General features: G+C 42.3%; 2 protein-coding genes across 3 annotated transcripts; one reads left to right on the forward strand and one right to left on the reverse strand.

Annotated features, from left to right (window-relative positions):
* Positions 1-727: 727 nt before the first annotated feature.
* On the reverse strand, positions 728-4,991 carry exosc7 (exosome component 7). 2 transcript variants are annotated; one of them, XM_084380009.1, is made up of 8 exons: positions 4,911-4,991; positions 2,667-2,768; positions 2,392-2,486; positions 1,678-1,843; positions 1,524-1,594; positions 1,317-1,440; positions 1,073-1,228; positions 728-895 (listed from the first exon to the last, which is right to left on the reverse strand). In XM_084380009.1, exons 2-8 carry the CDS (start codon positions 2,721-2,723, stop codon positions 791-793), a joined length of 774 nt encoding a protein of 257 aa, XP_084236135.1. In that variant the 5' UTR covers positions 2,724-2,768; positions 4,911-4,991; the 3' UTR covers positions 728-790. The 2 variants fall into 2 exon arrangements, with proteins under 2 accessions (XP_084236135.1, XP_084236134.1); XM_084380008.1 differs by lacking the exon at positions 4,911-4,991 and adding an exon at positions 2,939-3,050.
* A 248-nt stretch (positions 4,992-5,239) lies between these two features.
* On the forward strand, positions 5,240-17,028 carry zdhhc3b (zDHHC palmitoyltransferase 3b). The gene is made up of 7 exons (XM_084380007.1): positions 5,240-5,370; positions 9,509-9,840; positions 10,976-11,100; positions 11,911-12,007; positions 12,465-12,546; positions 12,772-12,902; positions 14,749-17,028. The coding sequence occupies exons 2-7, from the start codon at positions 9,538-9,540 to the stop codon at positions 14,905-14,907; spliced, it is 897 nt and encodes a 298-aa protein (XP_084236133.1). The 5' UTR covers positions 5,240-5,370; positions 9,509-9,537; the 3' UTR covers positions 14,908-17,028.
* Positions 17,029-18,145: the final 1,117 nt, after the last annotated feature.

The raw sequence follows: 18,145 nt of genomic DNA on the forward strand, positions 1-18,145 counted from the left end.
GGCACGCACACAAAAGGACGCAGGGCGACGGTACTTTTCCTGTGCAGTTCTGTCCCGACAGCAACTCGAAGGATTGAACCTCACCTTTGCTTCTTTACCAAAAAATAATGAACTTGTGCCTGGTGAGTGTTGAACAGAAGCTCCAGGACATTTGAAAATGTACAGTAGAGAAAGGAAAAATCACTCTGGAACAACTACTTATGAAACACAATCCATCTGTAGTAACTTTTGTGATCATAAATAACTTTAACAGTACAGGATCTCTACCACAGACTCTGATATGGTGGACAATCAGACCATTAGCTTTTAATAACCACATAGGTTCATGTATATTTACTTTATCTAGAGTAAGCCGCTCGCTCTAACAAGTCCATATATTCTCTGAGGCAGTTATCCACACTCTTGAACTTTTTTCTGCATTTGCCAGATTGGCTGTTTTCCCGTCATAAACAGATTTAATGAGGTGATTTGTTTGCTTTTGCCTCACATTTTCCAAGTTGTTTCATGAGCTAGAGTGCGTCTGGGCGGTAAGGCATCTACACATTTAACACTGATGACGGCAGATAATCAATTACACTCATCTGTAACCTTTTTCACATCAGGGCAAAGACATAACATGTGCATGAGCGTGCCAACAAGGTCATAATTAAAGGATTATCTAAATCAGTTCTGACATATTTAAGATGTGACACCAATAAACAGTGTATTTATACAAAGACAAGAAGGCTGTACAAATTAAAGGTTTTATTAGAAAATTCTGTTATACATGTACATACATTCTGTTGACATCTTAACCGAGGAAGCCGACTTTCTGTTGCGTCTTTCCCAAACTCTCCTCCTGCTGCAGCAGCTTCATGAGCGGAGCATGAAGAGCCTTCCCGACCCGTTTACCTGCCTGGAGACAACAAGATACTTCAGTACCGTTCTACTAACTCCCAGACTTTAGTTTAGGAAATTCCTTCTCTAATAGGAAGATAAGATTTTTATCTTCCTATTAGAATATTATCACATTATGCTAATGCTTCATCTGAGGTGAGAGGCCCAGATGGCCAAAGAGGAGGCCTGGACTCACCTCTGTCATTTCGAAGATGCTTTCTGGATCCAGGCTGCCTCCGCCCACCTTCCTCGTGCAGGTGACGGTGCCCTTGTGCGTGACAGCGATGATCAGGCTGGCCACGGAGCAGGCTTTCTCCTGCAGAGTCGCGTCCACTACGTGCCGGTGTCCCACCTGCAATAAAACATGCAGAGTCAGGGGAGCCAAGAGGCGTTTATGTTTAACTGTTTGTGTTTTAATGGGCTTTAAAAAGTGAGCTTACTTTGCACAACGTCACTATACAAGGAACGTTTTCTACGTTGAGTCTCATACAATCATACGGGTCGTCTGACAGCTCGATTTCCTTCCCTCCTTCCTCATCAGCTGATATGTGCACTCTGGGAATTCTGTCAGTAAGATAATAAGAAGACTTTAAGCTTTAACTTCACTGAACAAGAATTTTCTCGACGCAAACAAACACTTCACTCACTTTGTGTTGAAGAGCGCTGCCTTTATAGCTACTGAAATGGCATCGTACAGGTTTCCGTCACACTGCAGGAGCTGTGGAAACATAATCAGTGTGAGATTTTACTTTGTGAGGACCGTGGTACAGAATACACACATTATCGGACGCTGCCACTCACCAGCACATCCACATAGAGGACCCAGCAGTGTTCTCCTGCACAGATGCAGAGTCCCTTCAGGTCCACGCTGTGTTTGTTGTTAAACACTTTGTACAGAGTGTTGCTCAGCTCCGTCCCCAGCTCCTCGCCTCCTCTGCCCTCAAACTCGGGGGTCGCATTGGCCGAACTAGTGATGGAAAGAGAAAACAAGTGAATAAACATGTGAGGTAACAAAATACCTCTGAGTGCAATGACTCTTACTATCCACAATCACTGATGATGTGTTGTAGACGCATCTCACAGATGATACAACACTACCTCCTAGTGGCTAGGCATCCATCAAAACACTCCCATAAACATCATTCCTGTTGGTTATGATCACGTTTTTGTCTGCGACACTTTAACATTTGATTCAATTCACAATATGAAGTTTTGATACAATGATTGAGTTGAAATTTAAATAAAAAGCTGAACGCTTGCAAACAGTACCTGGATGTCTAATGTCATCATAATGCACAGCTACTTTTTGGTCAAACTTTGACTAAAGTTTTTATGCTGTCTTTAAATACAACTGATCATAAAAAGGAAATGTTTCAGATAATTGGGCTACACTACATTTGTTTAAAGCTTGATTACGGTGTCTCTTGTGTAGACATGGTTAAGTAGAGTGTTTTCATAACTGTGTGATTTGGTGAACAAATCTATAAAAATTAAACAAATATGCACCGTGCCTACCAATCAACAAAGAACTCCAAGTAGCCTTCATCTGGCAGCATGGGCCTTGGTTTTCCAATTTCAGTCTTAATCCCAACTAGAACCACTGTGTGCCCCTGAAACAGAGACAAAACAGAAAATAATAAGTATATACAATAAATAAGACAGTACACATTAGCTAGGCTCTGATGTAACTACTGAGTAGGAGTGGTCAGGTTGACTGAGGGTGCACACATTTAAAAAAAGAGCATCTTCTTGTTTTAATGGAGCCAACATGTAGGACCTCTGCACATTACCAGTGTGACTTTGGCCGAGCCGTCTGTGTTGGACACCACATCAGTCTCTATTTCCATGTGTCTGTAGTCCTCACAGCCTCTCCCGTCCACCCGTAAGTCATCCTGATGACAAGAACCAACATGTCAACAACACTGCAGTCTCAGATATAGCTAATGCTAACACAGCTAGCTAGATTTCTGCCGTTAGAGTGCACGAATAACTGTCATGGCGGTTATCCTGATTTCTTAACGTACAGCGGTATTAGTCTGATGTGAAGCTGTTAAAAACTCACCCGTATACCGTGTAAGATGTACACTTTTTCCGCCTCGCTAACTTGTACTGTTGCCATAATGTAGAAAACACTAGTCGCATGTGTGTGTGTGTGTGTGTCGCTTGTCTTCTACGTCATCAAACGACGACGACGGATTAGGAGGGGAAAAAAAGACGGTTCGCCTGCTTTGCTCACCCGGATGTCCCGGTAGTTATGAAGACATATGATTCCTATAGAGATGGAAGACCCCGCCCAACCGGTGCAGCTAGTTTGATAAAAACAGACTGTGAGCTTTAAAAAGTGGAGGAATTTCACCAGGATGCTGAAAAAAAACGACTTTAAGACAATATTTTAAGATAATTTATGAGCGTGTACAGCATATTTTGTCAAACTCTTTAAAACATCTCTCATATTTAGTATTTTTTTCTTAAAGCCTGACATGTCAAAGGCGTTTTTATTGCTTTATCTTCATGTATGTAACCTTTACTAAAGTGAAAATATTTGGTTTGATGTTTACAATAGACAATAGACTTAATACTTCTCATATTTTCCTCTGCAGTCAAAATAGAGACTGTCTGATGGTATATTTAAATGCTGTACTTTCTGGACTTTCGTGCAGTTGTGGCTCCATCCTGGGACCTTCTGGGCAAGTGGAACAAATCTTTGTCATAATTAATGAACACCTGGTTCAGGGAAAGTAAAATGGAAAACAGGTTAATAACCACATCTGTCTATCATGTATCTATTGTTAACGCACCAGGTGCACAATGTGACAATGAATTTTTAATTTATTTGACAATGAGTAACTTTATTTTAGGAACACACAAAGCTGGTTTACTGCAGGCAAAGTAGGAAACTGTCCAGGAGCCCCAGAGCTACAGGCTGCACGTAACAGGTGGGTTACCTGACAGTGTTGTATGGAGGCCACACAGTGTTTAAATCATTATCCATAACACCCCTCAATGTCAGCGATTGATGGTTTAATTTCCGTAAATACTTTTAAATTCTAAGACGTCGTAACGCCACCCTTGCTGTAGCAGTTTATTAATTTGCGGCACAACTGTATGCAGCCCAAAAAACAACAACAGCCCTAAATCATGTAGGATACAAACTGCTGTAGCCAGGGCAGAGCCGGCTGCAGGGTGACAACAAAAAGTGCTTCACAACGATCAGTTCTTAACGAGCCCGTAACTAATCAAAACTCTGGTTTAGTCTAGTTTTTGGGAAAGTTAGGACAAGATTTCGGGATTGTGGATATCGACCAGATTTCTCACCCTACTCTTTTATAATGGTGCTCTGTGGAGAAAATAACACGAGTGGCTACTGACCCAGGTCAAGTTATACCTTCATGACGAGGACGGCTCCCTTCTGTCAACATAACAGCCTCAAAACACAACAATTCTTACACTGAACAAAAATTTAAACGCAACACTTTTGTTTTTGCTCCCATTTTTCATCATATTGATCACAAATCTGTCTAAATCTGTGTTAGTGAGCACTTTGCTCCTTTGCCGAGATAATCCATCCCACCTCACAGGTGTGGCATATCAAGATGCTGATTAGACAGCATGAATATTGCACAGGTGTGCCTTAGGCTGGCCACAATAAAAGGCCACTCTGAAATGTGCAGTTTTGCTTTATTGGGGGGGTCAGTCAGTATCTGGTGTGACCCCTAGATGCCCCTAACGACACACTAGACCTTTAAAACAGTCTATTATTACAATTTTATGATTAACTTGTTTCTAAATCAGCTCGCCACAAAGACATCAATCACTCAGTCTACTATAGAAAAGCTGCAGAGCGTAAGAAACGAGGGGGCCCAGCAGCATTTGTTTTTGCCCAGTGGCCTCCCAACAGCTTCATCCGGCCGTGGTGGTCAAGGCAACGTAAATCACTTTGTAGGTTTTCCAAAACTCATATTAGACTCACGGATACTTTGGAAAGGACAAATGAAACAAGCTATCCCCAAAAATGTAGGCGGTGTGTGCCTCACATCGGTGGTGTGATTGATCCATCCTTCGTTGAGGGCGGTGCACCGTCAGGAGGACGAGCCGCCTGATAGCCTCAGCTCGGGGCAGCAACGCCCAATGAGAGCAGGAGACAGTGTCGGACTTCCTGGTTCGCTCTCGGTTGTGTTGTGTTGTCCTACTGCTCCAAAAAGCCCTTTTATAACGATAAGTAAGACACCCGGCCTGTTTTTAAGGCTCGGTCCCCGGGTGTGTTAGCATACGAGCAGGTTAATTAGCTCCTCGTCGAAACCGAGGCGGCGGTGGTGAGAGCGGGAGCTGCTGAGCGGAGCTGCCCGCACATCGGTGAGGTTAGCTGGGATTGCGCTAACAGAGGGAGCGGCGGAGGAGACGCTCTCATTCTGGAGGTGTTTTGACCTCAAAAAAAGGCTGGAAACTGAGACAGGACCTCAAGAAACTGTAGTCCACAAGCCAGGAGACTGCGAGGTATGTTTTTATTAAACCTGCTTCAGTGTTAACTGTTGAAATAGTTCAATGTGACGTTCACGGACTGTTACATCAACTACATCCAGATATCCTGCTGCAGCTGCCAGAGTTACTTCCTGCTCGGCTACTTTCTGGAAGTCCACTTATTTATAGCCCTAAAAAGGCCATAATGACTGTATAATAAGGTCATTTATAGTTCCCCTTTTTCTTGAACTCATGTTCAGGGAGGTCAGAAGTCAATTAGCCAGGAAACACCCTCCCAGGATCAGACTCAGGGGCACTTCAGACATGTTTAAGGTCACTAACACGATTCAATCAAAGCTGGAAAATAGTGTGTTTCTACCTATGCATTCATTAGAGTAATACTTTACAGGTGAACCTATTTGAAATGCAAGAATCAAGATGGAAGGAAATGAATTCTGGTCTTGAAATGTCTTGTGTGGGCCAGAAACCACGGCTGGACAAAACCTCATCAATATATCACATCCTAAAATATCGCCTGAGACTTTGATTATGGTTATATCTTCATACAGGTGTTGTCTTTTCCTGATTTTAAAAGCTGCGTTACAGTAAAGTGATGTCATTTTTTTCACAACTCTCCAGACCGGTCCAGTCCTACTTGTTCTCTTTACCTTCACAGTCAGACGGGTGGAAACTCAGAGTAGCTCACAATATGATTCATGATACGTTGCCCACGATAATTATAGTATTATAATACAGCGATTCTGCGATAATCAGTATATTGCAAGGTCATAATCTAACAATATATCACGATATCTGTCTAACCGAGGAATACAACCCCTCCCCCAAAAAGGCAAAGACCATCCATTTAGTTTCAGAGTCGTTGGGGCCTCTTATCGTTAAGGTTAGGTGAGTACAGGTGTGAATGGGCGTTAAGCTGTCTGAGGAGGGATCACCACTAATGTACCTCAGTTATGAACTCACAGACTTTACGTACGTAACGTTTTTAACTGTAGTCTGCTGGGTGAAAGTCCTGTGCTTGTTTATCTCGTCCATCCGCCCGTTTATTCCCTTCTACTTTACCTGAATTCCTCCTTTGATGCCATGATAATCACTATGACAACGAGCGGTCGCCGCCTCACACAAACTGTGAATAGATATAACATTTTTTTGGGCAACATTCACTTGTTAAAGCTTATTAAATGTCATCAGTCAGTGCTGTCATGCTGGGTTAAATCATTAATTGAATATTTGAGTCACTGCTGCTGCATAAATCTGTCACTTTCACATACTACATCTAATATTACAGTACTGCAGAGGCATCGTGGTTGTGGTGTTTCACATTGGCAAAGAATAACACAGCAACACTTTCACTGTCCTGGAGCTGCAGTAACGTGAATAGCTTCTGTTACAATCGAGTCACTGTCAGTTAGTTGTTTTCATGCTAACACCAGCCATTCACGGAGAGAAATCTATAGACTCATTCTTCAGTCTGCAAGAAAAGAAACCGTTGACTTGCTCTGTAGTTGTTAATCAACTCTGGTTTTACAGTCAATCTCACTCCAAGACTTCTGAGTGGTTGATTATAGGAAGTCCTGTCTTTATCTCCACAGATTCAGGGTCATGGAAGCTTTGTTGGTTTGATAATGGAGTGAAACATTTAAAGTCTACACAACAATTATGTTGTCAAGCGTCCTGTTTGCCCCCCTCGCTGGAACCAGCTTCTCTCGAACTGGCCTGCTGCCACCAGCTGAATCAGATCTATACTGGTAAACAGTCACATGAAGTACCAACTGTTAGCTTAGACTGATAAAACAAAAACCTGTTTAGCAAGTTTTTCTGTTTTTTTTGCAAGCCCTTGATATGAAATTACATTTAACAGAGAAGCAAACAGCCTTCATGTGATTTCCTGTGCTGACATTTTGTTTGATCTGAGGATACAGCTGGAACGAATGGTCAAATAATCGATCGGTCGATCATTTTTAAAGCAAAAATATCAAAATTGCTGGTTTCAGCTTCTTAAATGTGTGGGTTTGCTGCTTTTTTGTCATATATTATCTATTATTGTTCATATCAGTTGGAAGGACCCTTAAAGGAACGAAAACAGGAGGGCTTTTATCGTTGAACAAACTCTTTATTATAATTTCACAAAATGTTATGTCCTGACAGTGATGAAACTTGTTTGGTGTAATTCAATACCTTAGAAAAGCACATGGGTACAGTATGATAGCTGTCAGTTGTCAAATATATTTTTGTAGGGCATGTTTTAATACACATAGCCAATTTAAAGTGCTTTACATTGTACATTTAAACATTGTGATGCCCATTAAAACATTAGAAAGCACTGTAAAGAAATTAGAAGGAGGAATATTGAATGAAAACCTGGATTTAAAGCTGACCTGACAGGCACAGAGGATTTATATAGTAACTGGCACCAGTGGGTAAAGTATAAAGAAGCATTACATGGAAATACTAAAGTACAAGCACCTCAGAATTGTACTACAGTATGTGTGTAAATATCTTTACATTCACTGCTCGCTGCCACTGGAGCCAAGACAGATGGTACAATAATCCCTCGCCTTCTAGTGAAAGCGATAGCAGCAGCAGACACAGCAGACCTCCGACATGACCTCCCACAGCGCCTGACTCCTGCCGTGTGATGACAAGTGTGGTGAAGAGGGTTAAGAGGCTACGCAGCAGGGCTCGAGTCGGCCGTAGTGTATTTTGAAAAGGTCGTTCCAACCAGGAAGTGCATTGTTAATCAAGACGTCGCCCTCCTCTCTGTTTTCAGAGTTGGAGTTGAAAGGTTGCAATCAGCCGTACTGATGGGTACACACTTTTTTTTGAGAACTAATCCCTGTTGAAACTTACAGGAATCATCGTAGAGCTGTTTGGCTTCACTCTCAGACTGGGAGTGCTGCCTGACGATGACTAATTCAAGCAATATACCACAAACTCCTGCTCATTTTAAGACCTTTTGTGTGGTGCTCATTGTGTAACTCTTGGCAGGATTTGTGTTTTATCAATGCTATTATTTCCATATTTGTTTTTCCTATCGTTGTGGATGTCTTCAGCAGGTTGCTCTTTCAGTGTGGTGTGATGCTGGTATGTTGGTGCTGTGTGCAGAAAGAGTCTTGCAGGAGTGATCTGGACTCGTGCTGTAATGGGCCGTGAGATGTTTTAGTTTAATCCAGAAATGACAGATGAAATTCATCCCAAACCTCCTGTAGGAACACCACATCATTTTCTTTCTGATTAAATTCCCGTCTCTGGGGGAAGCATGTTTAACTACCTGGATCGTTGGTGGAGCCCTAATTAATGCGGACATTAAAGTGAGATTAGACTATCACTACTCAGTTAATGGCTATATTAAATCCTCAGGAACGACCCAGCAGGTTGATTTCACTCGGTGAGGAGTTCCCGTCTTCCTCAGAGCCTGTTTTTGTTTTTTTCAGATGTTTTATCCCCTTTGAAGTCACATCATCTTTGTCAGACCTGCTTCATAAGTCGACCTCTCACAGCTGGACACACACAGCGAAGCTCAGTATGAATGTATAAGCTGTTTTGTTGACGCATTGTTTCCACTAAATGGTTTCTCCGGCCTCTTCTTTTGCTGCAGGGTGAGTCTGGCTGGATTTCTTCGGCCTGTTGGGATCGGACCAGCCAGTGTTTGTTAATTCCTCCTCCTGAGTATTGTTCCTGAAGCTCATTTGCTGATTTACCGTGTTGTATTAGTATCTCTCTTAATGTTCCTCGAGGATGCAGAGCACTTATTAGATGCTTTACACCGACTCTTAATTGTTGTGGGAGGTAAAGCGCTCAGGACAGGAAACGACTATCCAGCTGAAAGGATTAGATGACTGACACGCAATTATTTTGAGAATCCATCAAGCATTTAATTTATTTTTCCAATCAAGTGTTTTCTTGTTACAGTTAAGGTTGTTTGTTGGCATTTTTCACTATTTTCTGGCGTTTTATAGACAAAACAATCAAGAAAATAATCTTCAGAATAACTGATAGTGAGAATAATTGCAGACGTACACCAAAACCTTCCCTCATCAACATGTACTCGCTCCAAATCCCTCAGCTAATTCTCTAATTCCCTTCTTCTTTCATTTTCTTCCCATCTCTCCGCTCCCCCTCTTCCTCTCCATCTGCCTCTCCTTCCTCCTCGCAGTATGTGGTTGGAGACACGGGTGTTGTAGGATGAAGAGCCCGGGGCACCGCACCAGGGACATCGAGCGGCAAGCTGGCTACCTGAAGCCCGAGCACTGCGCCCCTCCCCCGCCCCGCTCCGGCTCCGGCACCATGTGGTTCATCCGCGACGGCTGCGGCATCGTGTGCGGCGTCATCACCTGGATGCTGGTCTTCTACGCCGAGTTCGTGGTGGTGTTCGTCATGCTGCTGCCCGCCAAGAACGTGTTCTACAGCCTCTTCAACGGGGTGATCTTCAACGGCCTCGCTTTCCTCGCCCTCGCCTCTCACTTCAAGGCGATGTGCACAGACCCGGTCAGTCAGGAAACAACTGAATCATATAGGCTGTAATACATCTTCTGATAAGCTGCCTCAAAATACTGCAACTAAACATGCCATCTAAGATAAACTGGAGAATATTGTTGATTTTTGTAGCTCAAAAATCTGGTTTTAATGCCTGTAGTATTTCAGTTACATCGCCCGTATGTGAATCTGTATGTTAAATCAGATTATCAGAGTCTGATATCTCCTTCACACTCGACAAAAACACCCACACCCAAGTTGCCGTAGAAATAATCTTCCGTTCGTCTTTGTTCAAGCAGCCTTTGAACACGGTTCAGTCGAGTTTAAAAGAGAGCCTGAACTAAAAGATTTATAAAAGTAACCAGTGTCATCTTCCCCTTTCCTTATTTCTCAGTTTGTACATCCTTGAGTCGAGGCAACAGGCTTTTAAACTAAATGAGATGTCCATGCTTCAGAGTTTTATTCCAAAAAGACGTCAATTAAATATGACGTCCAGCAGGCTGCATCTGTCTGTTGTGTTGTAATGGCCAACAGCTCCTCCGGCAAGCCTCCTCTCTCCTCGAGATGCATTGTAGGAATTGAGACTACCTTCAAGGGCGTCCATTAGAGCAATTTCCAAGTCACAGGCAGGAGGACGGAGCAGAGAGGAGACAAGGAGTGATGAGGCCCGCACGCACTGAAAGCGACAATCGACGCCCCTCAGTTGAAGCCCGTCATTTCATGCTCCCATGGCGCATTGCAGGCATCAGATTTGAAATGTCAACACCACAGGATCGGCATTAATATGTCGTACTCGTATCCCTCTAAAGTGACCTCAGTTGTGCCCAACACATACAAAGACACATGCAGCTTGTCAAACCCAAAACAAAAACTCTGCGTCTGTCTTTGCATCGCTCTGACAGTCTCATTATGCTTTTGATGTGCGTTTGGTGGTTGAAAACAATAGGTGGGCTTCAAATCACGAGTGTCAGACGCTTTCAGTGTGTTTGGCCCTGTTGTTGAGCTAACTAATGAAGCCAAATCATACATTTTCATCAATTTCTTCGCTGTGAGCAGGAATTTCCATCTTTAAAGAGCTTGTCCAGCTAAATGAATGACTGAATTTCTTGTCAATGAATCTTTTTTTTTCTTCTCCCCTCTCTCTCAGGGAGCTGTGCCTAAAGGGAACGCTACCAAAGAATTCATCGAGAGCCTGCAGCTCAAACCAGGACAGGTGGTGTACAAGTGTCCCAAGTGCTGCAGCATCAAGCCCGACCGAGCTCACCACTGCAGGTACAGCTTTCTGTGTCAGTGTGTAAATGTTAGAAAATATTAAGAGATCCCCCTGCAAACTCTGCGACTTCAAAGATCTGCTTAAGTCTGCACCTTACAGTCTCGATGCCTCTCTCTCTCACTGGGGACTCCTGCCTCCACCTGTGCATGTTTTTTTTCTTCTCTTTATTTAGAGTAGCTGTGTAGCTTTTCCCTGCAGACTCTGCAGCTTGGTAATAAGGAGTTCCCTCTGCGGCGGCTCAGTGGTTTCCCTGGGATCTCGAGGCGTGAAAAGCACAAAAACACTGCAGAGTAATTGAATTGTAAAGCCAGTGAGTCATTCTGTCTCAGAGGCAACAATGGGTGTCAGTTTGAATGAAACTGATTTTTTTTTCCTGCAGAATATTATGAGTCATCCTTGTGGGTGTTTCAAATGATGGACTGCGATGATACACTCGTCTGTAAGAGTGATGTGTTGCACACAGGGTGGCAGCTTTTTAAATATAGATCACAACGTTGGAAAACAAAGCAGACGGGTTGAGTTTGACTTTCTGCTGTGTCAGGTGATAGATGGGGAGTCATCAGACCTGACTGGAGACGTCAACCACCTGCAATTCTGCGAGATAAATAACCTCACACACACAAAGAGTCTAGACAACATGATAGAGAGCCGTCTGTTCTGGTCTCTCACATCCATCAGAAGCCCTTATACACGTTTTATTCATGTTAAGTTTAGTATTGTCCAACGACTTACCTATGCTGGAGGTAGCTACCTCTGTTTGGGATCCCTGCAGTATCCTTCATCTATATAATGTATCTGTGTGTCCGCAGTGTGTGTAAGCGCTGCATCAAAAAGATGGACCACCACTGTCCCTGGGTGAACAACTGCGTCGGAGAGAGCAACCAGAAATACTTTGTTCTCTTCACGGTGAGTCTCGAAAAACACCAGAGCCCAAAAACACACGTTGTAATCATTTACCTCGAAGCTCTTTTACTTGTTCACGTCATTTGCCAGTTTAAAATAAGCAAGTGCAAGAAAACACAGAACACAATGAACCCTTAAAAACACAGCGAAGAGTGCTCGAGTGGAAAATCAGAAGAGAGTTAAATACATTTGTAGGTTAACAGGAAATAAACACATATTAACAACGCCTGTAAAATGGGTCAAGCATTCATATCAACATACTCACTCTCACATTAACTACAGTTCTGTACCTCACACTCTACTTTAGCACATACACGGCCTTGATTTGTATATATTCAGCATGAAACACAGTCAGTTGTCCAGAGCCCTCATTTGTTTTTCAAATTTTGTTGTGATTGTTTCTGAGTTTCTTATCCAAACACTAAATCAGTGCTTTGTTTTACTCTTTTCTCCCCCCCAGATGTATATTGCACTAATATCCTTCCATGCGTTAATGATGGTGGCTTTCCATTTTGTTTTCTGCTTTGAACAAGACTGGACAAGTAAGTCTACACTTAACTGTTTTACTGCCATCCAACTTCATGTGCAAGTGTAGCTGATTATTTCCTTAGAAAGAGACTAGCTTGGGGAGATATTCTTAAAAGTTACGCCCTTATATCTCAGGATTTCCCTTCATTATTAATGTATTAACACACCTGAAGGTTTTTACGCTTCATAGTTCATATACGTGACAGATCGTTCTCTCTCTGCTCTCCCTCCCTCTCCAGAGTGCAGTAACTTCTCCCCACCATCAACGGTCATCCTCCTCATCCTCCTCTCCTTCGAGGGCCTCCTCTTTCTGATCTTCACCGCAGTCATGTTTGGGACCCAGGTCCACTCCATCTGTACCGATGAGACGGTGAGTCAAAGCAGGCATCGTGTCACCACGAGTGAGGGATGGTTAAATTGTCTTTTTGCTGGAGAATCAGATCCGACCAGCTCTGTGGAAAATGAGCTACACTGGCTGTGACCTTCCCTGCAGGGTGCTGCAGTGTTCACTCAAACTTACAGAGGACGTGTCCTCACTGAGACAGCAGTCAGACTCATTTGCATTTCTATAAATTGTATTTATTCATTTTCAGCACAAAGTGAGTCAGAAGTAATTGTTGCATCAAAAGCGTTTTGCAAAGTTTTTAATATTTTATCTAAATGAGGATTGTGGACAGAGATTTGCAGACTGAGCTCTTGCATCACTTCCAAGCATATTCATGATCAGAGAACATTTTTGCAATTTGATATAATATAATTACAAAACAACCATTTGTCCCAAGCTTATTACATTCACTGTGAAAGATGGATCCCAAAGGCTGAGATAATATTAGATATATTTTTCCTATGTGAGTTGCTGCTCTGTATCATAATTTTAGAAATGACAGAAAGGTTATTGGGTATTATGGGAAACGTTCTGGCCTCCAGTTGTTTACACTCAAACAAAAAACCATAACTGCTTTCCAGAAAACAAATTCAGGGTTGTTGTGATGACCAAAGGCTTTAAAATTGTAACCAACGTCGTGTTTTTTCACATGAAGCAGTGGCAAATGTTGGGCTTTTGCATTTGCAGTTACTTAAACGGCATGAACAGTAAACAGTGAGGCTGATATCAAAGATAAAACCACAAACAGGAACGCCGGCTTTGTTTCCTGTGAATCATATTTCCCCTGTCACCCAACAGATACGCAGGACAAAAAGTTTGCTAACATGTGGTTGAACTTACACAAGTTGCCTGCTGTTTACATAATTTGTGTGCAGTAAAAACTCTGTTAAACTCTTGGACGGGAAGCTGCTCAGATGTAGAAGAACAAAAAATGTGGTTAAAAAAAAGATTGTTACAAAGTTTGGTTTCTCTAATTTGTCCCGAGTAAACCCTCTGTCCCAAAGAAATCAATTCAAGGATCTCTGGTGTGCTATCAGTCCTCTTCAGCTTAGTTATTTCCCCACGAGTAAACCCTCTTCTTAAACAAGTCAATAAAGGATCTCTGAAAAAGAAAATAAACTCCAACGCTGTCTGGTGCACAGACTCATGTTCTCGCTGATACTCGATCCAGCATCTTAGGCTGTATCGAAGGCATTTCTGATGCTGGTATCGGTATTGAAACAAACAAAGTAATAATTGCTGAACATTTATGAAAATCGAGAGTGTTGACTCTCTAACAAAACCATAAAATGCCTAAAGAGAGTCAGTCAGAACAAATACAGTGAGTGATAGATAAGCGCATGTTTATACATCCGTGTTCACTTCCAGAATAAATCCTGTGTTCATACCGTCTGTCGTTGGCTAAATCAGAGCACAGATGTGAGTAGGAGCAGGTAATTGACTTATTGCCTCCAGGTAGGTTGAGATTAGTGCATTTTCTCATAATGTATCCGCTCAAACCACCCACGACGATGACTCACTGTGCTATAATATTCACTACAAAGATCATCTATTTCAGTCAATTTCAGTCTAATACGGCCTCCAGTTCTCCATCTGTGTGTGTGTGTGATGTTCACAGACATCAGGAAATGCTGAGGAGTGAGTCACCTCACCCCGAGAAAGACCTCCAAGAGACAAAACGAATGCAAGACGTGCTTAATTTTTAATCCCTTTGCTGTGGTTATTTTCTGCTGGTACATTAAAATTTAAACACACGCCTTGACTGTACGTTCAGTGGCAGCTTTGACTGGAGACTCACATCTTCTCCCGTTTGTCCGTCTCGTCCCTGCAGGGCATCGAACAGCTGAAGAAGGAGGAGAGAAGATGGGCCAAGAAGTCCAAATGGATGAACATGAAGGTGGTGTTTGGACATCCGTTCTCTATGGCCTGGCTGAGCCCCTTCGCAGCGCCCGACCACGGCAAGGCAGACGTGTACCAGTACATTGTGTGAAAGCTGGACGCCGTTGCTTTGCTCTTGCTGGACTCTTGACTGATCAATCCTGGTCCGGACCTCAACGAGCATGAACTCCTCTTAACCACTTCTACGTTTTTCTTTCATTCATGGATCTTCTTTTATTGATGTGTCAGGGTGTTCTGCTCCAAGCTCGTCAAAGTATGTTTATTTTTTAACAAGTCACCTTCTTTTTTTTGTGTTACTTCTCTCTGGGTGCTGACCGAAATAAATGAGGTGTAGCTGTAAAAAAGAAAGAAAAAAAAAAAGCTGGACAAGAAAACAAATAAGCGGCGACAACTTGACAAGAAGCACTTGATGAGATTTGGCGAAAAGCCACCAAAAGACTGAAATCTGCCTTCGCCGGAGTAATGTTTCCTGCAGTACGTCTGATCATTTCCTGCTTTCAAGACTAAACAATGTGAATTTGTAACTGAAGTCCAGAATGTCGTCGTTCGGAGCAGCGCGGTCCCGGTGCCAAGACCGACACCGGGTTTTTGTCTTCCTGTAAACATTTGCTGTGATCCCGTCACTTCTTCATCGCTGTACTTGTGTTGTCGCAATAGTCTTCTGCTGAACGCTTGTGGATGATTTTTTGCCTTAGTGAATGGTGGCATCTGCTATTTTTAAAAGACATTTCTATTATTTTTGCCTTAATGTGTCAGTCGGGTCGGGCAGCATCACATCGGTTCATCCTGTTTTAAATGAGTTAGTTGTATCCTTTGATGCCAGATCACTGTGAAGGGACATTCAGAGGTTGTTGGACAGAGAGCAGCGATAGCTGAAGTTATAATCCTTAAGATTTCAAGGCTTGGTTGATTTGGCATCACCCGTGGTCGCCGTGGTAACAGCAAGTGCAATTTTTGACATGACAGCAGGCTACTGCAGCCGGCCACCAGGGGGCGATTGAGGTGTTTTGGCTTCACTTCGGGCCGGCTGTCATGTCATCCATCTTTATTACAGTCACTGGTGCAGCCAAACGAGCACAAGTTTTATTATAGAAGTCGATAATTGGCCATTTTTCCATCACGTTTCCATCGGCTGCTGTGAATTTTAGGAGTTGGGCGCGTTGAGATGAACAGTTAATTCTTCCAGAAGAAGACGGTCCAACGAGATGACGGGAAGACAGATTTTCAATGGAAAACTGCACAAAAACAGGCCGGACATGCCTCAGTGAGGCCGATACCAATGAGAAGTAATGCTGTATCACATTCTTATCTCCTCTCCTGCCGACTCCACCACTAACCAAGAAAACCACTACATAGAGAAGAAAAACCTGACTTTATCTAGGTTGATGGACTGCTGCTGAAAAAATGCTGACCATAAATAGTATTTAAAAAATGGGGAAATTGTAAGGATTATAATGTAAACATCACACACAGTCTTGTTTCTGAGCTTGTACAATAATGAAAGCTGCACTTCAGTTTAGTTGAGGTCGTTCCATCATGTAGTTTTTATCAGTGTCCTTTTATTTTTCATTATTTGACATCTTCGTGGTGAATCGAGCCGATCTCTTTGCATGAAAAAAAACAACATTTCCATCACAGTCACCAGCTCAGATGGACTGTCAGGGAATAAAGCAATACACAAAGTGTAATTCACTCGCTCACAATTGATGGGATTAGGTGGGAATTTGGGGGGAAAAGAAGCCTTAAAGAATAAATGTGTGGCCTCCGGTGTGAAGAGAAGAGAATTTAGGCCACTTCAAAGCATTTAAGACTAAAAATGCCTTCGCCCGAGTGCGTTCGAAAGCCTTATTGTAATTAAAAAAACATGAGGATGATGAAAGACACATTTGAACAAACACAATGCCAAATTCTTCACGAAGAGAGCCGCTGAAGTTACCGTTTAAAGAGTGGAGCATGGGTCGAGAAGGACATTTTCTCTTAGGCTTAGGAGTTTTTAAAAATGTAAAAACATTACCAACATGTTGGGATGCAACAGATGCTTTCCAGTTTACACATACAGTACACCAGCTTTCTTCTGTTTTTTCTTGAGTTGTTCAACATGTTCTTTGTGGTCAGGTATGAATATGTACTGTGGACCACCATGTTTCTTTTTTCTTTTTGATTGTGGTATTTGTTTCAAGGGGAATGAAATAAAACTATGTATGTGACACAGCTTTCGGTTAAGTTTATCTATTTTGCTTTATATTTTGGCAGATAAGAGCCTCTCATAGTAATCATCCGACAGAGATATAGCTCAGTAGCGAGGCAAACATGAAAAGTTAAATTACATCCAGATGTTCTGCTGCTGTCTGGCAACACAGCGGACCACCAGACTACACAGACCGCGAGAGTCGTCAACTCATCCTCAGGAATCCGCCATGAGAAATGTTTTTAATTTCAGAATCCAACTCGGCGTCAGGAATCAAGAATAACGTCACAGAAATAGCCAATTTTCTCACTGACGGTTTGCTCATGTAGATCATTTAGAGGTATTAAATCGACTGTTTCATAACAAAATGTCCTTGTAGTACGTTAACATGACTGTTGTCTTTAAAATGATTTAAATGTTTACTTTTGTTATCTATCTTTAACACGCGTCTGTCAAAGTACAGACGGGGAAGGCATCGTGAACACTTTACGTATACAGTGTAAAATCAATAAAACTGTAAAAATTCACTGTAAAAGTATGAAAATATATAAATATAAAAACAGTTACCATACCCCCCATTTTATTTTTGTTTTATTTCTCAACGATTCACAACCTTTGCACCTTTATTTTATTATATTTGTGAAGCCTGTGTAACAAAGTACATTAATATACATATTATAAAGCATATTATGTACAACATGACATAAATAATAACAAAAAGGGTCTTTCTTTGAGAAAAATGTGTGTCTCTGTTGCAGTGAGGCATCTGAGGGCTTCAAACTGATTATTGTCTGTCTTCTATTTTTACAAAAGGTATTTAAAGGACGGGAACCGGACAAATGGAGCATAAAGCTCACTGCGCGGGAAGATGCAGGCTAGCTCAAGGCTAACATCACGTCCGGCCTCATTAACTTCAGTGAATGCAAAGAGAGATGCCGCCGAGCTAAACGAGAAATGAGAAGCCCCCTGTTTGCTGCAGGAAGACAAACCTGCACATCCAGTCAAATACAAGTGTAATTCAAACTGTAATTCACCTCAAACTCAATTCATCTGCATGTAGAATAAAAGCTTTTCTGTTCGTGGAGCAAAGCCGTCACGAACATCCGACAGTATCTGAGTGATGCAGACGAGAGTCTTGTTT

The sequence above is a fragment of the Pagrus pagrus genome (assembly GCF_965226575.1).
Source record: "Pagrus pagrus genome assembly, chromosome: 17".
Classification (NCBI taxonomy): Eukaryota; Metazoa; Chordata; class Actinopteri; order Spariformes; family Sparidae; genus Pagrus; species Pagrus pagrus.

Excerpts from the sequence above, each read along its gene's own strand:
- exosc7 (XM_084380008.1), bottom strand. The coding sequence starts at position 2,995 with ATGGCAACAGTACAAGTTAGCGAGGCGGAAAAAGTGTACATCTTACAC. Across the intron at positions 2,487-2,666 it reads GCTCGGCCAAAGTCACACTG|GGGCACACAGTGGTTCTAGT; the intron begins GTAATGTGCAGA and ends TCTCTGTTTCAG. Across the intron at positions 1,595-1,677 it reads TCCTCTATGTGGATGTGCTG|CTCCTGCAGTGTGACGGAAA; the intron begins GTGAGTGGCAGC and ends ATGTTTCCACAG.
- zdhhc3b (XM_084380007.1), top strand. The coding sequence starts at position 9,538 with ATGAAGAGCCCGGGGCACCGCACCAGGGACATCGAGCGGCAAGCTGGC. Across the intron at positions 12,008-12,464 it reads AATACTTTGTTCTCTTCACG|ATGTATATTGCACTAATATC; the intron begins GTGAGTCTCGAA and ends TCTCCCCCCCAG. Across the intron at positions 12,903-14,748 it reads CCATCTGTACCGATGAGACG|GGCATCGAACAGCTGAAGAA; the intron begins GTGAGTCAAAGC and ends TCGTCCCTGCAG.